Raw genomic sequence first — 19,144 nt, 5'->3', positions numbered from 1 at the left:
GATGACATCAAACAGACAAAAAATAAGAAGTTATGGGCAAATATTGGTATTTTAAAGACTAAAGGGAAAAAATGTAAACAAATAAACAACATAATTACAAAATAACACATTTTAGGCAAAATTTAGACACAAACTGAGGACAATATGTCCGGACATACAGGGTTTATTCAATTGTGTGAAAATGTAGCATGTTTAAAAAAATACCGCGATAATACCGAAAACCGTGGTAATTTTTGTCGCAATAACCGTGAGGTTAAATTTTCACACCATGACAACCCTAGATTAGAGCCACTGCTCCTCCACATCCAGAGCAGAAGCCCCGCTGAACATTGACAGGTGAGGAGGGGGTTCTACTCTAATATCCCCATTTGTGACATCACAATGAGGGATATTTTCAAACGGCTCATAGAAGCATATGACAACTGAAGCCAAGATCTGACAAAAACAGATGGGTCGTTTTTATTCGCGTTTTGAGTGGTAATAGAAGCAGTAGAGCTCAACATGGCAGCACAAAGGGGTGCATAAAGTGAGATTTACATTATGTGCTCCCTCTAAAATACGGCTACTTAGATGTAAAAAATATAAAATGTTAGGTTATTTAAGCTCAAATCCTGAGGGTAAATTTGAATAAAAGTCTATTTTCAAATGAAAGAATGAAAGAATAAAAAATGTTGTAAGCACTGTGTGTGCATGTGTGTGTGTGAGTGTGTACTCTTTTACAAACTTTGCACCTCTGGAAGGATTTAAATCTGGGGTTCTCAACCCTGGTCCTGGAGGGCGAGTATCCAGCATGTTTACGTTGTTACTCTGCTCCAACACAATTGACTGAATGGTTTAATCACTTGTTCAGCAGCTCATCAGGCTCTGCAGATGCTCGCTAGTCACCTGCTGATTAAAATCAGCTGTGTTGAAACCGGGAAACAACTCAAACATGCTGGATATCGACCCTCCAGCAGCAGGATTGAGAACTCCTGATTTTAACGACGCCACCAAAAGGTAATCGTTGGACATTAGTCTAAAATGTATCAAATTTAGTAGTCAACCCAAACCTAGATGGCCGCCATAATTGAGGGAATCAACCTCGGCAAACGCAGAGGCTAAAACTACATTTTGTGGAAATTCAGGCAACATGTTATGAAGCAGCTGAGTATTATCCCCAACACAGCCATTGAGCGAAACCCGGTTGGACCTTCTAGTCCAGATAACATCTATCAACCTAGGTCATCTGAAGGAACCCTAAGATAGCTCAGTAGTCACAACACAAGAACCTTTAATAAGAGAGCTTTGAAGACCAAACAGACCGATCTGTTGCTTTATTTGGCCTGATCGCTTCCCCACTCTGCTTTGTCTTCCAGACTCTTTAAAGTTTTCTTCCCCAAAACACCCGGACCTGCTCTATGAAAGCTCTCTCTTACACACATACACACACACACACACACTCACACACGCACACACACACACACACACACACACACACACACATACGCGCACGCACACACACACACACACACACACACACACACACACACATACGCGCACGCACGCACGCAGCTGAGTGCTTAACAGGTGTCCCCTATCCACACCATCTCACAGGACATGGAACCTGGAGGGAAACCGCAAACGAAGAGAAGACCGGAAGAAATGAAATGAGAGATCCTCGTCAACCAAAGAAAAGAAAGAGGGTAAGGAAGTAGAGGAGCGTGTGTCTGCATGTTTGTCCGCAGCACTCTGGCATAAGAAACAAAACAGAGAAAACAAGAAGCAGAAAAAAAGGACGGAGCTATTGAGGGATGAGAGAAAAGAGCCATCAGCACAGAAGATCAAACAAGATGAAGGCAGACAATAAAGAGAAGTTAAATCAGCTAGTTTTCTATCACACACTGTGATCTGATGTCTGAACACATACAATAGTGTAATCAGCATTTAGAGGTGAATACGGTTTTTATCTGATAGAAAAACAACAACAAACATAATCCTTCTGGAGATCAACTCAGAGATAGACAAACTGAGAGGTGGACTCACCCTAACCTGTATGTGGTATTTAGTTTACTAGTGGGTTTATTTTAACTGTATGAATTCATTCTACCAGGGTAAAGGAAAATGCTATCGTTAAATTACTTGATCAGGTTCTGGGTGTCCTGTGGGTTTGGAGAACAAATGTGTCAGGTCAGCCGTGGGGCGAGGCCTCGAGTGTCCACACTTGTTTAGGTACATCCTGTAAAAGCGTCGTTTGGATAACGACTCTACCGAATGGGTCAAGACTTTGGCCTTTAGCACCAAACTACCATCTAAGGCACATATGTCAGACACTAGGCCCGCGGGCCAGATGCGGCCCGCGGAGCATTTTTATGTGGCCCGCGAGATAAATTTCACAAATATATTAAAACTGGCCCGCTGGCCGATTTTACCGCAAAGACTTCAACTCCCATGATGCTTTGCGGCGTCAGCGCGGAGCCGACGCGCCCCCTCCTTTGTGTTTTTTCCAGCGTCTGTCTCGGACAAACTACACTCCTCTCACTCAGCGCCGAGTTCACTCAGCTATTTTCTGATGTTGAAGCCCAGAAATGGAGATTCTAGCTGCTCAGTAATGTGTTCACGACTGAAAGAGAAAGTTTTCCAACTAACGTCCAGACAGAGCTGATATAACTCCAGCGAGCAGCGACACGCTCAAACCAGCACGACTCTGTGGTTGCTGTCGTTGTGTTTCCTCCCCGACACACAACAACGTGGTCAAGCTGCTCAGACATGTTCATCAGCACAAACCTATGTGAGCACCTGTTGTCATCTAATGTTGTCATTATTATGATGAAGATGAACAAAACAACAGGAGTCTCCTCCTCAGCTCAGATCAACCCCATGATGCAGGTATCTGGCTGGAACAGGTGAGCATCACAGTAAATCAGTGGAGCAAACTGAGCTTTAAATATGCTGGTTTTGTGCTCTTTTTCTGCTCCAGAACATGAAAGTTAACAGGTGGGACGTTGCATTTTCATTTAAGATAAAATGATATTTTTATTTTGTTGTTGACCCGTGAGAAAAGATTTAACCTACAGTAAACAGGAAGTGGAAAGGCTGCAGATAGATGAATAGAATAGAAAATCCCTTTATTGTTCCTCAGTGGGGAGAGCTAGACATCACAGCAGCGATGGCACGTATTACAGGAGAAAAAAAGGAGAATAAAAAATAAGAAAAATGAATAAACATCAATCCTGAATAGATTTTAAAAATGCTGAATATACCACAAGTAATGAATAGCACTGATGCCTTTTATTTAAAACTGACTTGCTCGTGTGTAATTTGGTTATTCCACATTCAGTGTTAATGCAGAAATAAGTTTGTTTCCAGATTTAAAGGTTCAAAATTGCATACATGTTGATAAAGAAAATGTGCAAATTTGCCGTCACTTTTTCAAAAAATATTAAGTTTGGCCCTCGACTCCGTCCCAGAGTTTCATTTCGGCCCCGTGTGAGTTTGAGTTTGACACCCCTGATCTTAGGGGTTCACTTACTGTGTTACTTTAACGACTAAATGTGATACTATTCTGCCTTTTCTGTGCTTCATGGCATATGTTTAGATGTCTGAAGTCACTAGAACCTAAACCCTTTGAAAATGTACAATGTTGTTTATTTGTTTATTATTGTAGGAACCCCATTAGCTGCAGCGAGCTGCTGCTATTCTTCCGGGGGACCTATTTATTCAACTTCAAAAAAATGTTTACATCAAATTATATATATATATATATATATATATATATATATATATATATATATATATATATATATATATAGCCACTGGTCACAAGGTGAACTCTTAACCCCTGAGCCCCATCACCTAAAAAGCTTTAAAAAGCTGCAAGATGATATAAATTAATCACAATCCATTTTTAGTAGCATCTGTAAATAGCATCCTTATCTCACTGAGGGTTTTGATACAAATAAATGAGTAGCTCAGATATAAGTGGGTTATATACTGTATAGCAGTGAGCTCATGCTGGATTTTGGGGTGGGTGCTCTTTAAAGAATAAAAAAACCACAGTCCTCTGGTTGGGAGCCAGTGCACTGAGGTGATGGTTAACAGTCAGAGAAACACTGTGTCACTTCGAGGAAACGACAAACCACCAGACCGGTCTTCCTGCCAACTACGGTCTCCAATTTGGTCTGCTTCTGTGGGGACTGCAGGAACAAAAAGCCTGAAAACATTTGCAAACCAGAAGACAACCTTTGGCCTAGACCTCAAATTCTATATCACGAGCTCAAGAGGAGAACACGCCCACGTGAACAAACACACTGTGGTGGAAGTAAGTTCACCACAAGTGAAGTACTCCATGATGTTTTAATTATGAATCACATGATGACCTGATGATGATAAACCCTCAACAAGCACTAAAACTGAAGAAAGTAAATTAGCAGAAAGAACATAATAACAGCAGATATGTACAAATAAATAATTGGTAGAGAGTGAATCTGGTCTGAATTACTATTAATAATGTTGCAGAAATATTTTTCTTCCTTCTCTTTTAGCCTAAAATTAGTAAAACTGACTTAATTGTAAGATTTTAAAATATTTTTTATGCTTGTCGTTGACTTTAGAAAAGTAAAACTAGGATCTCAATAATTGTTCTTTTTTAAATTTCACAAAAAAATTATGTTATGAAATACAAAAGGCCACAATTACTAAGTGACCTGACATGAATATTGCACTTGTATTATTTTTCTTAACAGTAGCTTTTTGTGATTTTAACAGGTATCCATGTCTTCTGAATCTTAATGGTTTCTTAAATTTTAACCATTAATAATTACACTTGTAAACACCATAAAGCTGAATTTTCCACTCGTCTCTGATCTTTTATGCGTACTTCTGGGATGAAGAGGTAGAGAGACAGAGGGAAAGATGAATGGGAATTCAAACGTTGCTCAAAAGGTCCACCGATTGTAGCGCGTCTCTCTGTAGTGAGAGAGGGTCACTTTGACCCGCTCACATTGGGACAGAGGCACAGAGGTCCAGAGAGAGAGGGGGGGAGTAAGAGAGAGAGAGAGAGAGAGAGAGAGAGAGAGAGAGAGAGAGAGAGAGAGAGAGAGATGACATCGGGAGGAAGAGAAGACTCATTCTTTCATCTGCCCGCCTCTGGTTCAAACCACTGCACCTCTGACAGGACACTGGAGTCTGAGTGTGTATGCATGTGCATGTGTGTGTGTGTGTGTATGCATGTGTGTATGCATGTGCATGTCCATCTGTGTGTGTGTGTGTGTGTGTGTGTGTGTGTGTGTGTGTGTGTGTGTGTGTGTGTGTGTGTGTGTGCGTGTGCGTGTGTGTGCGCGCGTGTGTGTGTGTCATGTACATGTGTGAATTAAAACTGAAAAGACAAGAGAAAGCTCAAGCTTTGATGTTTCTCATTCACACCAACCAACCACTCAAACAAAGCCTGTGGACAAATGGAGAGTACTGTAAGAGACGGTCAATCTTTTGATGTGAACCTACCTCCTACTTCCTCAGCTTCTCTCATATCTACAGATTCCCACTTCACCTAAAGCCCTCTGTCCAACAGATTCACATGGACCTTAGGGGGGCCTGAGAATGTGCTTCAATACAGAACTGGGGCCACCAATCACAAGGACACACACCTCACAGTGTGTGTGTGTGTCAGCATGTGTGTGTGTGTGTGTGGTGAGAGGTTACAGGGCCATGGGGATTCAAGATCTTCAAACAAAATCCATTTCCTTCAAAAGGAATCTCAAAAGCAGCAGTTCACATTTGTAATTAGTTGAATTAATTTAGTATTTTGATGTTAAACAACAAATCGCTCACGTGTACGTGGACGGAAGTAGCATAATGCATATGCAAAGGGCGGACATGAAACAAGTTCAAAGAAATGACAGGAAACTAAAGAAACATGCTGTGGTCGCAACCATCAAGAGATCTTGTTTAGAGTCGTGTCTTCTTTAAACGATTCCCTTTCACACTATGAAAAAGATATTTATCATTTTAATGAACTTTCCTTTTAGATATCAGAGTTTAATGCTGATTCGACCCATAAATCAGCGGGCTGTACCACGGCTACGTAAGGCTGCACATAGAACCATAAATGTATTACCATATAACAGGGGTCCTCAACTACATTTGTTCAAGGGTTTTTCCAGCAGACACCGTGTGGGCCAGATGCTCTTCTAAAATAAACTTAAAGTATTATTCTATCTTCATTTATTAACTAGTTAACTGCCAGCTGTTTCCTGACCAGAAAAGCCCTTCGCTGCCAGCGTTTTTCAGCATTTTCACTGGGTTTTTTTAAGAGTCACAGAACATTGTGCTCTATGATGATGTCAACGCCAAAACTACCAAACTTACAAAACAAAGAGAAGACTCACCTCTTACCTCAGGACGAATCCTCGCGTTTCGAGCGTTATCCGTTCTTTCACAATCCGTTGTAGAATTGTGAACGACAGAAGCTTTTCAGGTTCGCGCCTCACTTTTTTTTTACAGCAGCGGCCCAAAATGATCTCCTAACACATGGATTTTCTGCTTTCTGATCACGTGACCTGTGACGTATGCAGATGAAGATCGACTTTAGAGCTGGGATGTTTGTTCTCACGGTGCGGGGGCTCGTCCCGACGCCCACACAGTAAAAAAATGTATTAGTTAATATTTAAAATGGCATTGTTTTCCATCTAAACTGCTTTGATTGTAGTTTTTGTGTTTGGAGAAAATTAACTACTACTGATAATTGGGACATGAAGTTTGCAGCTAAACTTCAAAGCCCCCAAGTGAGATGTTAGGGCTCAAAGGGTTGGGAGGCCGGGAAGAAAGGTCCGGCAGGCCAGATGCGGCCCGTGGGTCACCAGGTAATGTTAATGCTATAGAGAACCAAAACATTCTCACACCCAAAGCGACAAAATATGACGCGTGTGACCAAGCATCAATATATGACAATTCGGGATACCCCAGCACGTCAGGAGACAACGGTCAGGGGCACGCAGGGACACGTGGCTCCGCGGGCGTCAGTGTTTGACGCCTGCAGTCACACGGACATTATTAGACTACTTAACCTTCCTCTCATCCCAATCCTAACCTTAAGGTCAGTAACTGTGACCTTAAGGTTAGGATTGGGGTAAGGGGAAGGTTAAGTAGTTCACAAGTAGTTCTAATGTCCGTCTCACCACCGGCGTCGGATACCGACGCTCTGGGACGTTGCGTCATCTGTGTGTCCCTGATCGTCGTCTCCTGACGCGCTGGGGCGTCCCGAATCACCATATATTGACGCTTGGTCACACGCGTGATATATTGACGCTTTGGGTGTGAGAATGTGTTGAGGGAACAATGGATACTGGTAACCAGACAGACCAAATGCAGCCCTCAGACAAATACTACGAAGGTAAAAAGAACAGCAGAAGTGGTACAGCTCGTATTATGTCACAAGCAAAGGGTCTAAATACTTAAATATTTCAGTGTTTTTTTTTTATTGAAACTAAATTACAAACCGTTAGCCAACTGGTTTTAACTGTAATGGACAAACTTGTTTAAATAAAAAAAGTTTGGAAAAAAAGCATTTGTCTTTAAGATGCGCGTGGAAAACAAAAAAAAAGTTACGTTTTTTTTTTTTGGGGGGGGGGTTGCGTTTCAGGAAAAATCTTTTCTCTGCTTCAGTGTTGACTGTCTAGTGCAGAAACCGTTGTGTGCCAATGAAAAGAAAACTTTAAAAGGAATGTGAGAGAAAGGGGGTGGAAGTGGTGAGCAAAAGAAAGTTCTAAAAATAATTAAATAACAATAATTAAAAAATACCATAAATGTATCCAAAAAGCAATACTGGCAAAAAGACAGATGTAATTAAAATACATTTTACTTATTTGAAATGGTTTAAAGGACTTTGAGGCGTGTTAATTAACACTGCAGAAAGGTAGGAGGGGATACAGTCATGTGAATAGAGGTACACCAAGTGAATTGTAGACAAAAAGAGGAAAAGGCTTGAATGAACTGGTGAAAGCAAACAGAATGAAAAGAGGGATAAGGGGAGAATGAATGAACTGGGTGAGCTGAGGTGTGCGCTGTATAGGAAATAAACGTATCCAGCTGTCCCGTCCATCCAGTTCTGACACGAGGCTCCTCTAACAAACAAGTCCGCTCACAGCTGACCACTGGACATCCCCAGGCAGCTCTTGATTCGCTTTCATTCATTTATTGATTGATTCATTCATCCAAATTTTTCCTCTCCCCCAGTGCTTTAAGCCAACCAATTATCATCATTTGCCCCAGACAGCATCCGTCCTTGTTCCCGTTTCAGCTGTCCTTTCAGACGGCTCTGCATTAAAATAAGCCAGTTGTTACAAATAAAAAGGGAAGTGAGCTGCAATTATTCAAAACCCTCCTACGGGTGAGTGGGAGGAAGCCCATGTTTCTCACCCAGGGACAGAAAAAGTGCCGCCTGCCATTTATGGTGCCTCATATAGAATTAAAAAGGGAGGCTGGGACCGGAGTGGTTCTAATCTTTTTGGTTTGCCCTGGTGAAGTATTCTTTAAACAAGAAATCCCAAACGCTAAAACAAAGTAAGTTAACCTCTTTCAGCCTATTTCATTGTGAACTTCAGATTTGTCCAGGGTTTTTATTAAACATCAGAACAGACCATTTAGGAAGGTGAAAGGGAAAAATAAATAATTAATATTTGTGGTCCTTTTCCACTACTCAGCGCAGCTTGACTCTTCATGGTTCAGGTGAGTTTCCATTAAAACTGAGAAACAGCTCTAGTCAGTGGGCTCACCATAGCGGTAGAGGAGGGTGGAAAGTAGTGCGGGGTGATTTGTATATGACACAAAACCACAACACAACAATGATTCCTGGTAGCGATGTTTAAAAGTCTGCTAAAGCCGGGCGTACACTGTGCGACTTTTTCACTTTTTTGAGCCGATTTTCCAGTCGTGCGAGAATCCACAAGATCGGGCGTACACTGTGTGACTTTTTCACTCGTAGCACTCAGCTTCAGCTCAAACTGTACGACTTCCTCGCAGGGCAGATCTCACGAGTCATGTGCTCACACTGTACGACCCAGTTCTCGGATGCGATCTGACTGCTCACACTGTACGTCTGGTAGCAACACGTTGGACCTAAAAATATGCTAAAAATAGCAGTTTTTACACAACACGTCAGACTTTTTTGTCTTGTTTTGCCTGTTGTCCTTCGGGAGTGCTGCAGGAGGACACACAGGGATTTATGGGGGTTGGATGAGGAAAACGAAATAAAGAAAGTAAATCTGTGTTTTGTGATCAGTTTAATTTGACATGAACACGACAAACATGCTTTCTTGACAATCTTTGTGAGTAAAAAAACGTGTAGAAATAAAAATGAACAACGTGTGTTATTGGGGAAATAGCGGGCGAGCGGTGTTGATGCATGATTGCGCATGCGCCGTGAGCGGTTCTGATACTTTTTGGGTCGTAGCTGCTCGCAGCTCCGCTTCAACAGTGCGATACCCTCACGAGGGACGAGCAAAATATCAAACACGCCAGAAGTCCGTGCGACCTCACGACTAGGGCTGAAACGATTCCTCGAGTACCTCGAATAATTCGAGTACAAAAAATCCTCGAGTCAAATTATCTGCCTCGAGGATTCGTTTAATTCATATTTAATTAATTCATGGCTTTGCAATCGCCCGGGGTCATGTTTCACCCGGACTGAAATAAGTGACGCACATGCCCACTGGACTGAATGCACACGCGAGTAGCGAACGTAACTTAACTTTCTCTTAAGCCATGGCGGACAACGTGGACCCCGGTGAAGTTCTAAAAAGACACAAAATGTCAAAGGTGTGGGACCATTTTTCACGTCGTAAGGCGGAAAACGTAGTCCAGTGTAAATACTGTAAAATGGATTTAGCCTACCACAACACCACACCCTCCATGCTGCAGCACCTGTAAATATCGCGTCAGACCCGTGCCACAACCCGTGCACGCGCATTGGGTCCACAGCGCGCGTGTGAACGGGACTCGCGAGCGAAAATATACATGGCAGCACGCGCGTGAACGGGACTCGCGAGCGAAAATATACATGGTGAGAGGTCATTTGTGCACTGAGAGGTAGCAAACTGTGTCTGTGAGCGCACAAGGATGTGCACAAGTGACAAACCTGCGTGCGCGCGTTGCCAACGAGCACACGGCAGAGGAAAACGTGCGCGCTCGGCAGCCTCTCTGCGCGCTCGGCAGCCTCTGCGCGCTCGGTTTCTAATTCCGCTCGCTCGGCTGTGAGGGCTTTTGGCACTCTGGAGGCATGGCCTGTGGCAGTTCTTCCCTGTCCTCTGGTTAGTTCACCCCGCACTTTACTCTCTACCTATCTATATAAAAAAAATCTGAGATTCAGCAGTTGCTGTCATAGCTCAGCTGGGAGAGCGGGTGACTCTCACTCTGGAGGATCCAGGTTCGAGTCCGGCCAAGGAACATAGAGTTGATTTCATGTTATTCTTTCCTAATTCCTGTGATATTATTTTACAGTTGTGACCGTTCAACTGTCATTTAACGTCCGAATGTTTGCTGGGCAGTGTTTTAAAAAGTGCACATAAGCTAGATGGTTTTTACCAGGTAAAAATAGACTTGTGGGTGTAGGTATGTTCAAGTTTAAAAAGTTCTTGCCTCATTAATGTATTGTTTATTTTTTTCAGCATTTAATTGACAAATTATCCTTTCAAATAATTAATTGATGAGTTACATAATTGTCCATTTAGAATTGTTGAATGGACTGAGTCAAGTTTGGTGCACTTTATATATTTCAAAACATGTTTTTTTTATTTTAATTATGCATATAAATAATTTTAATGTTAATTTATTGAAATATTTCTATTTTTTCATTACCTCACCCTTGTTTTGACAAAAACAAGACCTTGCTGGATAATATCATGGAGAAACTATTTGTTCACAGTACATGGCTCAGTGAGGATCTGTGTACCAAAGGAGGAGATACTCAGAAATCTGTCTGCAGATTGTTACAACCCAGACTGGAAGTGGTGGGCTGTAATAAGAAAGGAGACCAAACAGAGGAGTGGGGGGTTCAACAACTGATTTATTTAACCACAGTAAGGATTTACTAAAGCAAGTTAGTGAACAGAAAATGGCCATCTCAAGGTTTTACTCGGATGTCCCTCAGCAGGGTGCAGCACTGTTGAAGGTCATCTGAATGAAAGCTTGATATGCAGCTTCTTTATGAAAGTGTGTAAATATACAGTGTGGTTGCCGTACATATGTTGAGGTTCTCAGACATCAGGCTTCTTTGCCCAGGCCTTCACTAGTGGGCTATTTTAAAAGTTGGTAAGGAGAAAAACCACAGCATATAGCTGATTGTTTACAAATGCAAGGAGGGGAATAACAATCAAAAACCTAGTGTTCTTGGACCAGATGAATGGAGCGCTCCACATGCACTCAGAGATGTTATGGCTTCTGTTTCTATAACTTTACATGCAGACATTTGAGGTTTGCCAGAAAGAAAAGCTGGCCTGTACACTTTGCAGGGCACAATGTCATCAATGAAGAAACCCCTGTCTACCATGATGACCATCTCTAGTTGTAGCATTTTCTACACACCAGATTCCCAGGTTGGTCGCTGATAGTTCCAGCATACAGTGCTGAGACAAAGGTCACTGGCCTATGTGGCACAATCCAAATGAGCCTCTTCAGAGTGCAGTTGAACTTGAGGAAAATATATGACTCTGGAAGAGAGGGGAATATGGCCATTGACACCTCAGATCAGTGCAGTCAAGAATTACTGGTGTTTGGGTAGTCCTGAACGTGTTGTGATGCCCCCACCGTCTCATTGGGTTTTCATTTGTGTTTAATTGTGTTTTTCTTCTGTTGTAGGCAGCTCGTTAAGCAGCCTTGGAGGCACCTGGGCTCAGGGTGTGGTGCTGCCTACAAAGCCTACTGTTTTTCTGCTTTCACTGGGTCTCTCCTGTGTGGTGGAGAGTCCTCACTGGCCATTTTCTGTTCACTAACTTGCTTTAGTAAATCCTTACTTTGGTTAAATAAATCAGTTGTTGAACCCCCCACTCCTCTGTTTGGTCTCCTTTCTTATTACAGCCCACCACTTCCAGTCTGGGTTGTAACAATCTGCAGACAGATTTCTGAGTATCTCCTCCTTTGGTATACAGATCCTCACTGAGCCATGTACTGTGAACAAATAGTTTCTCCGTGATATTATCCAGCAAGGTCTTGTTTTTGTCAAAACAAGGGTGAGGTAATGAAAAAATAGAAATATTTCAATAAATTAACATTAAAATTATTTATATGCATAATTAAAAAAAAACATGTTTTGAAATATATAAAGTGCACCAAACTTGACTCAGTCCATTCAACAATTCTAAATGGACAATTATGTAACTCATCAATTAATTATTTGAAAGGATAATTTGTCAATTAAATGCTAAAAAAAATAAACAATACATTAATGAGGCAAGAACTTTTTAAACTTGAACATACCTACACCCACAAGTCTATTTTTACCTGGTAAAAACCATCTAGCTTATGTGCACTTTTTAAAACACTGCCCAGCAAACATTCGGACGTTTAATGACAGTTGAACGGTCACAACTGTAAAATAATATCACAGGAATTAGGAAAGAATAATGACATCAACTCTATGTTCCTTGGCCGGACTCGAACCTGGATCCTCCAGAGTGAGAGTCACCCGCTCTCCCAGCTGAGCTATGACAGCAACTGCTGAATCTCAGATTTTTTTATATAGATAGGTAGAGAGTAAAGTGCGGGGTAAACTAACCAATCAGAGGACAGGGAAGATCTGCCACAGGCCACGCCTCCAGAGTGCCAAAAGCCCTCACAGCCGAGCGAGCGGAATTAGAAACCGAGCGCGCAGAGGCTGCCGAGCGCGCAGAGAGGCTGCCGTGCGCGCACGTTTTCCTCTGCCGTGTGCTCGTTGGCAACGCGCGCACGCAGGTTTGTCACTTGTGCACATCCTTGTGCGCTCACAGACACAGTTTGCTCCCTCTCAGTGCACAAATAACCTCTCGCCATGTATATTTTCGCTCGCGAGTCCCGTTCACGCGCGCGCTGCCATGTATATTTTCGCTCGCGAGTCCCGTTCACACGCGCGCTGTGGACCCAATGCGCGTGCACGGGTTGTGGCACGCTTTAAACGCCATATGTAAATGTCACTTCTGCAACTGGACTCTGAGCCTCTACAAGATAATGCTTTTTAGCCTGTATTTCTATATATTCTGCAGACACTGTGCGACTTTTTCGTTTGTAGCACTCAGTTTCAGCTCACACCGTACATCTGGTAGCAACACGTCGAACTTAAAATGTGCTAAAAATAGCAGTTTTACACAACACGTCGGACTTTTTACTGTGTTATTGATGTCCGTTGTCCCTCTGGGTTTCTGCAGGAGGACACGGGTCTTTATGAGTGGCGGAGGAAAACGAAAGAAAGTAAATAAATGTTTTGTGATCAGTATAATTTAACATAACCACGGCAAACATGCTTTCGACAATCCTTGTTATTGTGTGAGAAAAAAAGTGTAGAAATTAAAACGGACGTGTGTTAATAGGGAAACAGCCGGCGAGCTGTTTGCGCATGCACCGTGAGCGGTTCTGGTTCTGTTTGGGCAGCAGCCGCTCGCAGCGCTACTTCAACAGTTATCCTCCTAGTTTTTGTCTGGCTTGCAGGCTAGCAGATTCTCACACGAGGGGAAAATCAGCTCAGGTTGTATACTTATGTTTTGCACAGGCATTTGTTTACTGTGAAGTAAAGTTGAAGTGCTGAAGTTTTGCAAACTTAATTTTGAATAAAACTTGAAGAATAACTGGCAATTGCTTGCTCATTTTAAGAGATCTTTCATAATTATAACATGCTATTTGATATAATGGTTTACAAACACAAAAGGGTAATTTATTAGAGTACTCGATTAATCGAAAAAAAGATTCGATAGAGTACTCGATTACAAAAATATTCGATAGCTGCAGCCCTACTCATGACTGCTGATCGGCAGCTGGTCACGTGGTGTTAATCGCCTCTCGTAACCCCCTGTACACTACACGACGCTCGGCGCAAAACTCGCCCCGATCTTGTGGATTCTCGCACGAGTGGAAAATCGGCTCAAAAAAGTGAAAAAGTCACACAGTGTACGCCCGGCTTAAGCTAGGTACCGTGACCAAGCAGGCACTAATTTCAGGGCAGTAACCACGTCACTAAAGAAAAGGCTTTTGAACTACACTAAACTGAGTTAAGTCATGCCGAGTAGGTAGGTTCCTTTTTATAAATACGGAGAAGCAGACGACAGAGTACCTTAAAGTGGTTTCTAAAACTTTAAGCTAGAGCTTTAGCATCGATCTCAGCAGTTTTAAGTTAGAAACTTGACCCGTTTCATATTTGGAAACACTCTGCAGCTCTCTACTGATCAAAAACCACACTTGATAGTTTGGTGGAGCGGGTAGGTGCTCTATAGGGGGAGCCCTTTACCTGCTTTACAGCTGTTAGCTGCTATGCTAATGGTTAGCATTTTCAATTCACCGATCATCATTTGACCTTCTCAGTGGCCTAGTGGTAGGGTGTCGGTCCTGGGACTGGGAGATTGGGGTTCAAATCCTGGTTGGGTCACACCAAAGGCTTTAAAAATGGGACCCAATGCCTCCCTGCTTGACACTCAGCATTAAGGGGTTAGATTGGGGGGTTAAACCACCAAATTGTTCCCGAAAGCAGCCACAGCTGCAGCTTATCAATCCAAGCAGGGATGGGTCAAATGTAATTTTAACTCTAGCTGTTTTTACAGGACCATAACGTTTGCTAAACGGGATTTGCCGCAGCTCCGTAGAGAGGATAAAGGTCGTTTATAAGATCAGACCGTGGTGGTAATGTGGCGCAATTGTGGCAATTTTATAAAAGATTAGGTGATGGCAGCATAAAGGGGGTATGGGGGCGGTCTCTGCGATGCTGCAGACTTCCATTTATCTTGGACATAACTTGCTTTTTATTGCGATTGAAACCGTGATCGTTAAGTTTTTTTAACAAGCAGCTCCTTAAGGTGTCTGTCCCCATCAGTCCCTGTGCAGTCTCTGGTGATCCGAGCTTCAGCTCTAACAGAGAGGCTCATGGAGCGCTGCGGCGCTCCAGTTTGCCATCTCAGCTGATTTTGTTCAAAAAGCAAACCTTATTGCCTGTGTTTACTTTCATTTTCAATAAATTTGCCGGCCGGAGCTCAGCAATAACCCCCCACGTCATCATGACATCTGCCTCTGTTGCGCCATGGAGCATACGACAGACCATTACCGCAATATTACTACCAAGCGAGGCGGAACGAATGCCGCAAAATTTGTGTAACGCCATGCCGGCATGGCACGTTTATAGGCATACCATTGCGGTAATATTACGCCGATTTGCAGGCATGGTGTGTCGTATAAAAGAGGCTAGTGTGTGATGATGACTTTGGGACTTTAACTTTATAATGCACAAGAAAAGGAAAAAGAAGACGTTCACCTTTTCTTTGGCATCATGGCAGAGCCTGGAAGTAAAAGTAAGAGTAATGTCTTAAAAAGCGAACCAAAGAGCTAAAAGTGAACATCGGTGAGGTCTACACCAATTTGAAGACGCTAAAGTAGGCTGCAAAATCACAGACTGATGGTGACCTGGCATTGTTGCTACTGGACTTGTAAGTAACATTTTTTGTCCAACAGGATCTTTTTACTTTGTGTTTTACTTTATCATTAGGTGGCTCATGTAAATCTTAACTTATTGTTAGCACTAGCTACGGCAGGCTGCAGCAGGGTTGTTTTTGACAGTTGTAATTCCACTTTCAACCAGTAGGGCGGAGGAGCAGGAAGCAGCTACTTTAAAGTGTTTAATATCAATGGATGCAAGTTTATATAGACAATCACTGAGTATTCCATCAAATTAATCAAAGTGAAACCAGTTGGATGCCAACTGACATAAAACCATAGACAATAGGTCTGACATACTTGGGATCAAATTAGGACAACCCAATGTAATGATCTAAAGAAAGTGTAACTATTTGTTTTTATGAAGTAAATGTTTGTTTGTTTGTTTGCTGTAAATGGAACTTACCTGCACACCTAAAGCTCTGAGCAGTAAGTCCCTTCTCAACAGCCAGACAGGTGAGAATACTGAGGAAACTGGTGGTGACCGACTGTCGCTTGGCTCTCTGGGCCTCCCTCTGTCTTCCATCCCTTGATGGTTTTAATCTCCTCAGCAATACTTGCAGGCCTGGAGATCCCTCTCCCGAGTCTCTGGGGTTTTCTTCTGCAGGTCTTTGTGCTTCAACGGCCTCCCGTAGGGTCTTCACCCATTCCTGAGCCTTGAGGTGATCGTCTGCCTGAAGTTGGACTACCTCTTCAGAGAAAACAGCTTGGAAACACTTCCCTTTCTCTATCCATGACTCTTCATTGTCTGGCTCAAGATCATACTGCACAGCCAAACAGGATGCAAGGGAGAATTGGAGGACAGGTTGGGACACAGACCCATGGCCTTTGGTAGGGAAGGCCTGGAGAGAGGATCTAGACAGGACAAAGGTGAAGGCCCGCCAGTTGTTCTGATCCATCAGCAGGTGAAGCAAACCGACTTTGAGGACATCGCGACAGCGCTGGGTAAAGAGAGGCAGGGTGGTGGGTCTGCTCAGGACTACAGAGTTAGAGTGAGATGCATCAGCTGAGGTTGGGGTGTCACTGTCGCCATCAGGTCTTGTGTCAAGCCCGGACGGAGAGGGTGAAGAAGAGGGAGACATGGGAGTAGGGAAAGTGACTATCGGCTGATTTTCCACCGGGCTTTTATGCTTCCTCTCCTGCCTCATGGGTCTGACTGCCTGGACCTTCTCCCACATCAGCCGTTTCCACTCCAAGGCTTCCCATTGGTTTGCCGCCCTCAGCTGGAGACGTGTGCTGTTAAAGAACACTGTCTGGAGCGTGCGTTGATCAGCAGGCTGGCTGAACTGACTGGACTGGCTGCAGGGTGCTGGTGAGATGACGCTCTGGCAGTGTGACAGCGAGTAAACGGTGCCCAGCTGCCGGTTGGCACTGCTGTCTAAAGTGTAGAGTCGGAGCTCGCAGGACGTCAACTCGACGTAGCAGGGTGTCCAGCGGCCCCGGGGTCCCTCTCGCTGCTCTAGCTCACCCTGCTTCGCCACACTGCTACTGCTAGTTTTATCAGCTGGACAGAGACAGAAGGGGAGAAATGAAACACAGATGACTCATTGTGTGTGCTCATGATCAGCTGCTGTGTATAAAAAAACAGAGCAGTTACAGCTTCTGTGGATATAAAAATCTTCAACGGCGAGATTTTGAGAGGTGGAATTAAAAGGATGGTTTTAAGTGTATTTCTCTGAAAAAGTCATAAAAACACACATTTCTGCATGAACACAGTTTTACATCCAAGTCATAACCTGAAATACCATGTCAGTGTAACAGAATGAAATGACTGTTCCACATGTCATTTTCCCCCTCTCCTCTGACACAGAACTAGTCTGCATGAGATATGGCCACAAGGTCTCATGCATTTGCTATTAACTGCTTCTTTCCAGCTCAAGAGAAGAGTGAAGAATGGACTCTCTCCTTTTAATAAATCAAAGAACTCTATTTTAATAAAGCTAATCAAACAAAGTGTTAGTCAATAATAAGATGTGACCATTCTGTGAAATCCAAATATTAATTACTTTATTATAATCCTATAGAATATAATAAGTAATATGACTTTAAATGTTTCCACTAGGACTGATCTCACGTAGCGTTAAGAGACGACACATTGCTTTTACTGAACCAATCAGAATCTGCCAGATCTGACGGAGGTGTGGTTTTGGTGGTGCTTGGTAAATCTGTCATCTTTTCATTCGACCATAAACCAAAACATCCTAAGTATAAAACTATGCCCACGTCATCTTTAACGCCAGTTCAAAGCGTTCTGGAGAAGTGTCAGAGTGGCCAATCCGTAACTTTCCTCTTCAGCCGAAAGAACCAAGGACAAGCTGGATAAAATCTGTTGCTGTTCCAACTGCTGCAACGGTTCCTTTCAGAATAAAAGCTGAACCATCACGACCCAGGTTTGGGTCTCACTAGATGCCAACAAAACTGTCGTGACCTGGAAGTATCTCAAGACTGGTGGTCGGCTGCCGTGGCTGTTCCTACAGGCTTCGGCTCCACAAGGTCAAGCTGGACCTCTACACCTGCTGATCTAGACGGGGACTTCCGCTAAGGGTACGTAGACCGACAAATGGCGTCGAATGTGTTTATGAATCTCCTAACCAAAGCTTAGAGCGAAAACATCACCTTCATTTCCAATCAGAACTAATCGCTTCTTCGGATTTGCTGGAGCAACTCCGTCTCATTCACCTTAGTTACACCTCACATTTAGTGTTTAAGGTAGTCTACTTTTAATTTGTTTAGTACTAAATCTTTAAAGTTTTAAACTCGACTCTCTCTCTTCTGTTGTCTCTGAGTGAATACAAAGCTGTTATCTAATCCCTGCAATAAAAAGTTCCAATCTTCTGGTTAAAATAACCCAACATATCCATAAGGTTGATTTCATATTTCCTATGGAATCCTACGCCTTATGGCTTATTAAATGACATGTAATTTAAATCATTACATCAGGTTACATTTACCCTTTAATTTTAAACATGTTTTTCTTTCTATACAATGTGTTGGTCAATCAAATCAAAGATCATAGTTTAGAAAACAGATTTATGTTTCCATAAGTATCAACAAGCAGCGTGTGTTATAATAGCCAGGAACAATACAAAACATGTTGGAATGTAAAATAAAGTAAATGAGAGGTCTGCAGCATGTCTGACTAAAACACTCGAGAGTTCGTTAGTGGCACGGAGCTGATTATGGTTGAAGGCTTGTACGTGTGTGATGTCAAACCCTTGCAGGTTGACATGAAGGCTAATTTCACAAAGCCGTTTTCCTCGCCACAGTTCCTAATTCTCATCTCAACCCTCCCAAGCGTGAAGTCTGCCAATCAGCTGGACCAGGCTGCAGTTAAACTTATTTGCATATTTATTTATTTATTCCTTTGTTAATATGGAAAATCTGTGACCTGGACTGCCACCATGTCTGCCACTATTTTGGTAAGATTGATGAGACCCTGCACTCGCGTCCATTAAGATACCCAGAGCTGTAAATTATTTTTAGAAGTGAGAGTGATCCAGCATATTAAAGA

General features: G+C 42.8%; 1 protein-coding gene across 3 annotated transcripts in view; it reads right to left on the bottom strand.

Annotated features, from left to right (window-relative positions):
- plekhm3 (pleckstrin homology domain containing, family M, member 3) overlaps positions 1-19,144 on the bottom strand; it is a 56,782-nt gene that overhangs the window by 26,591 nt on the left and 11,047 nt on the right. For all 3 annotated transcript variants that reach the window (XM_015965942.3, XM_015965943.3, XM_054746685.2), the window contains exon 3: positions 16,040-17,137. In XM_015965942.3, the coding sequence (XP_015821428.1) occupies positions 16,040-17,137 (1,098 nt within the window). The remainder of the gene's footprint in view (positions 1-16,039; positions 17,138-19,144) is intronic.

This window comes from Nothobranchius furzeri, chromosome 14, assembly GCF_043380555.1.
Source record: "Nothobranchius furzeri strain GRZ-AD chromosome 14, NfurGRZ-RIMD1, whole genome shotgun sequence".
NCBI classification, from domain to species: Eukaryota; Metazoa; Chordata; class Actinopteri; order Cyprinodontiformes; family Nothobranchiidae; genus Nothobranchius; species Nothobranchius furzeri.
The sequence above is the reverse complement of the archived record's forward strand: the minus strand, read 5'-3'. Positions and strand labels throughout refer to the sequence as shown.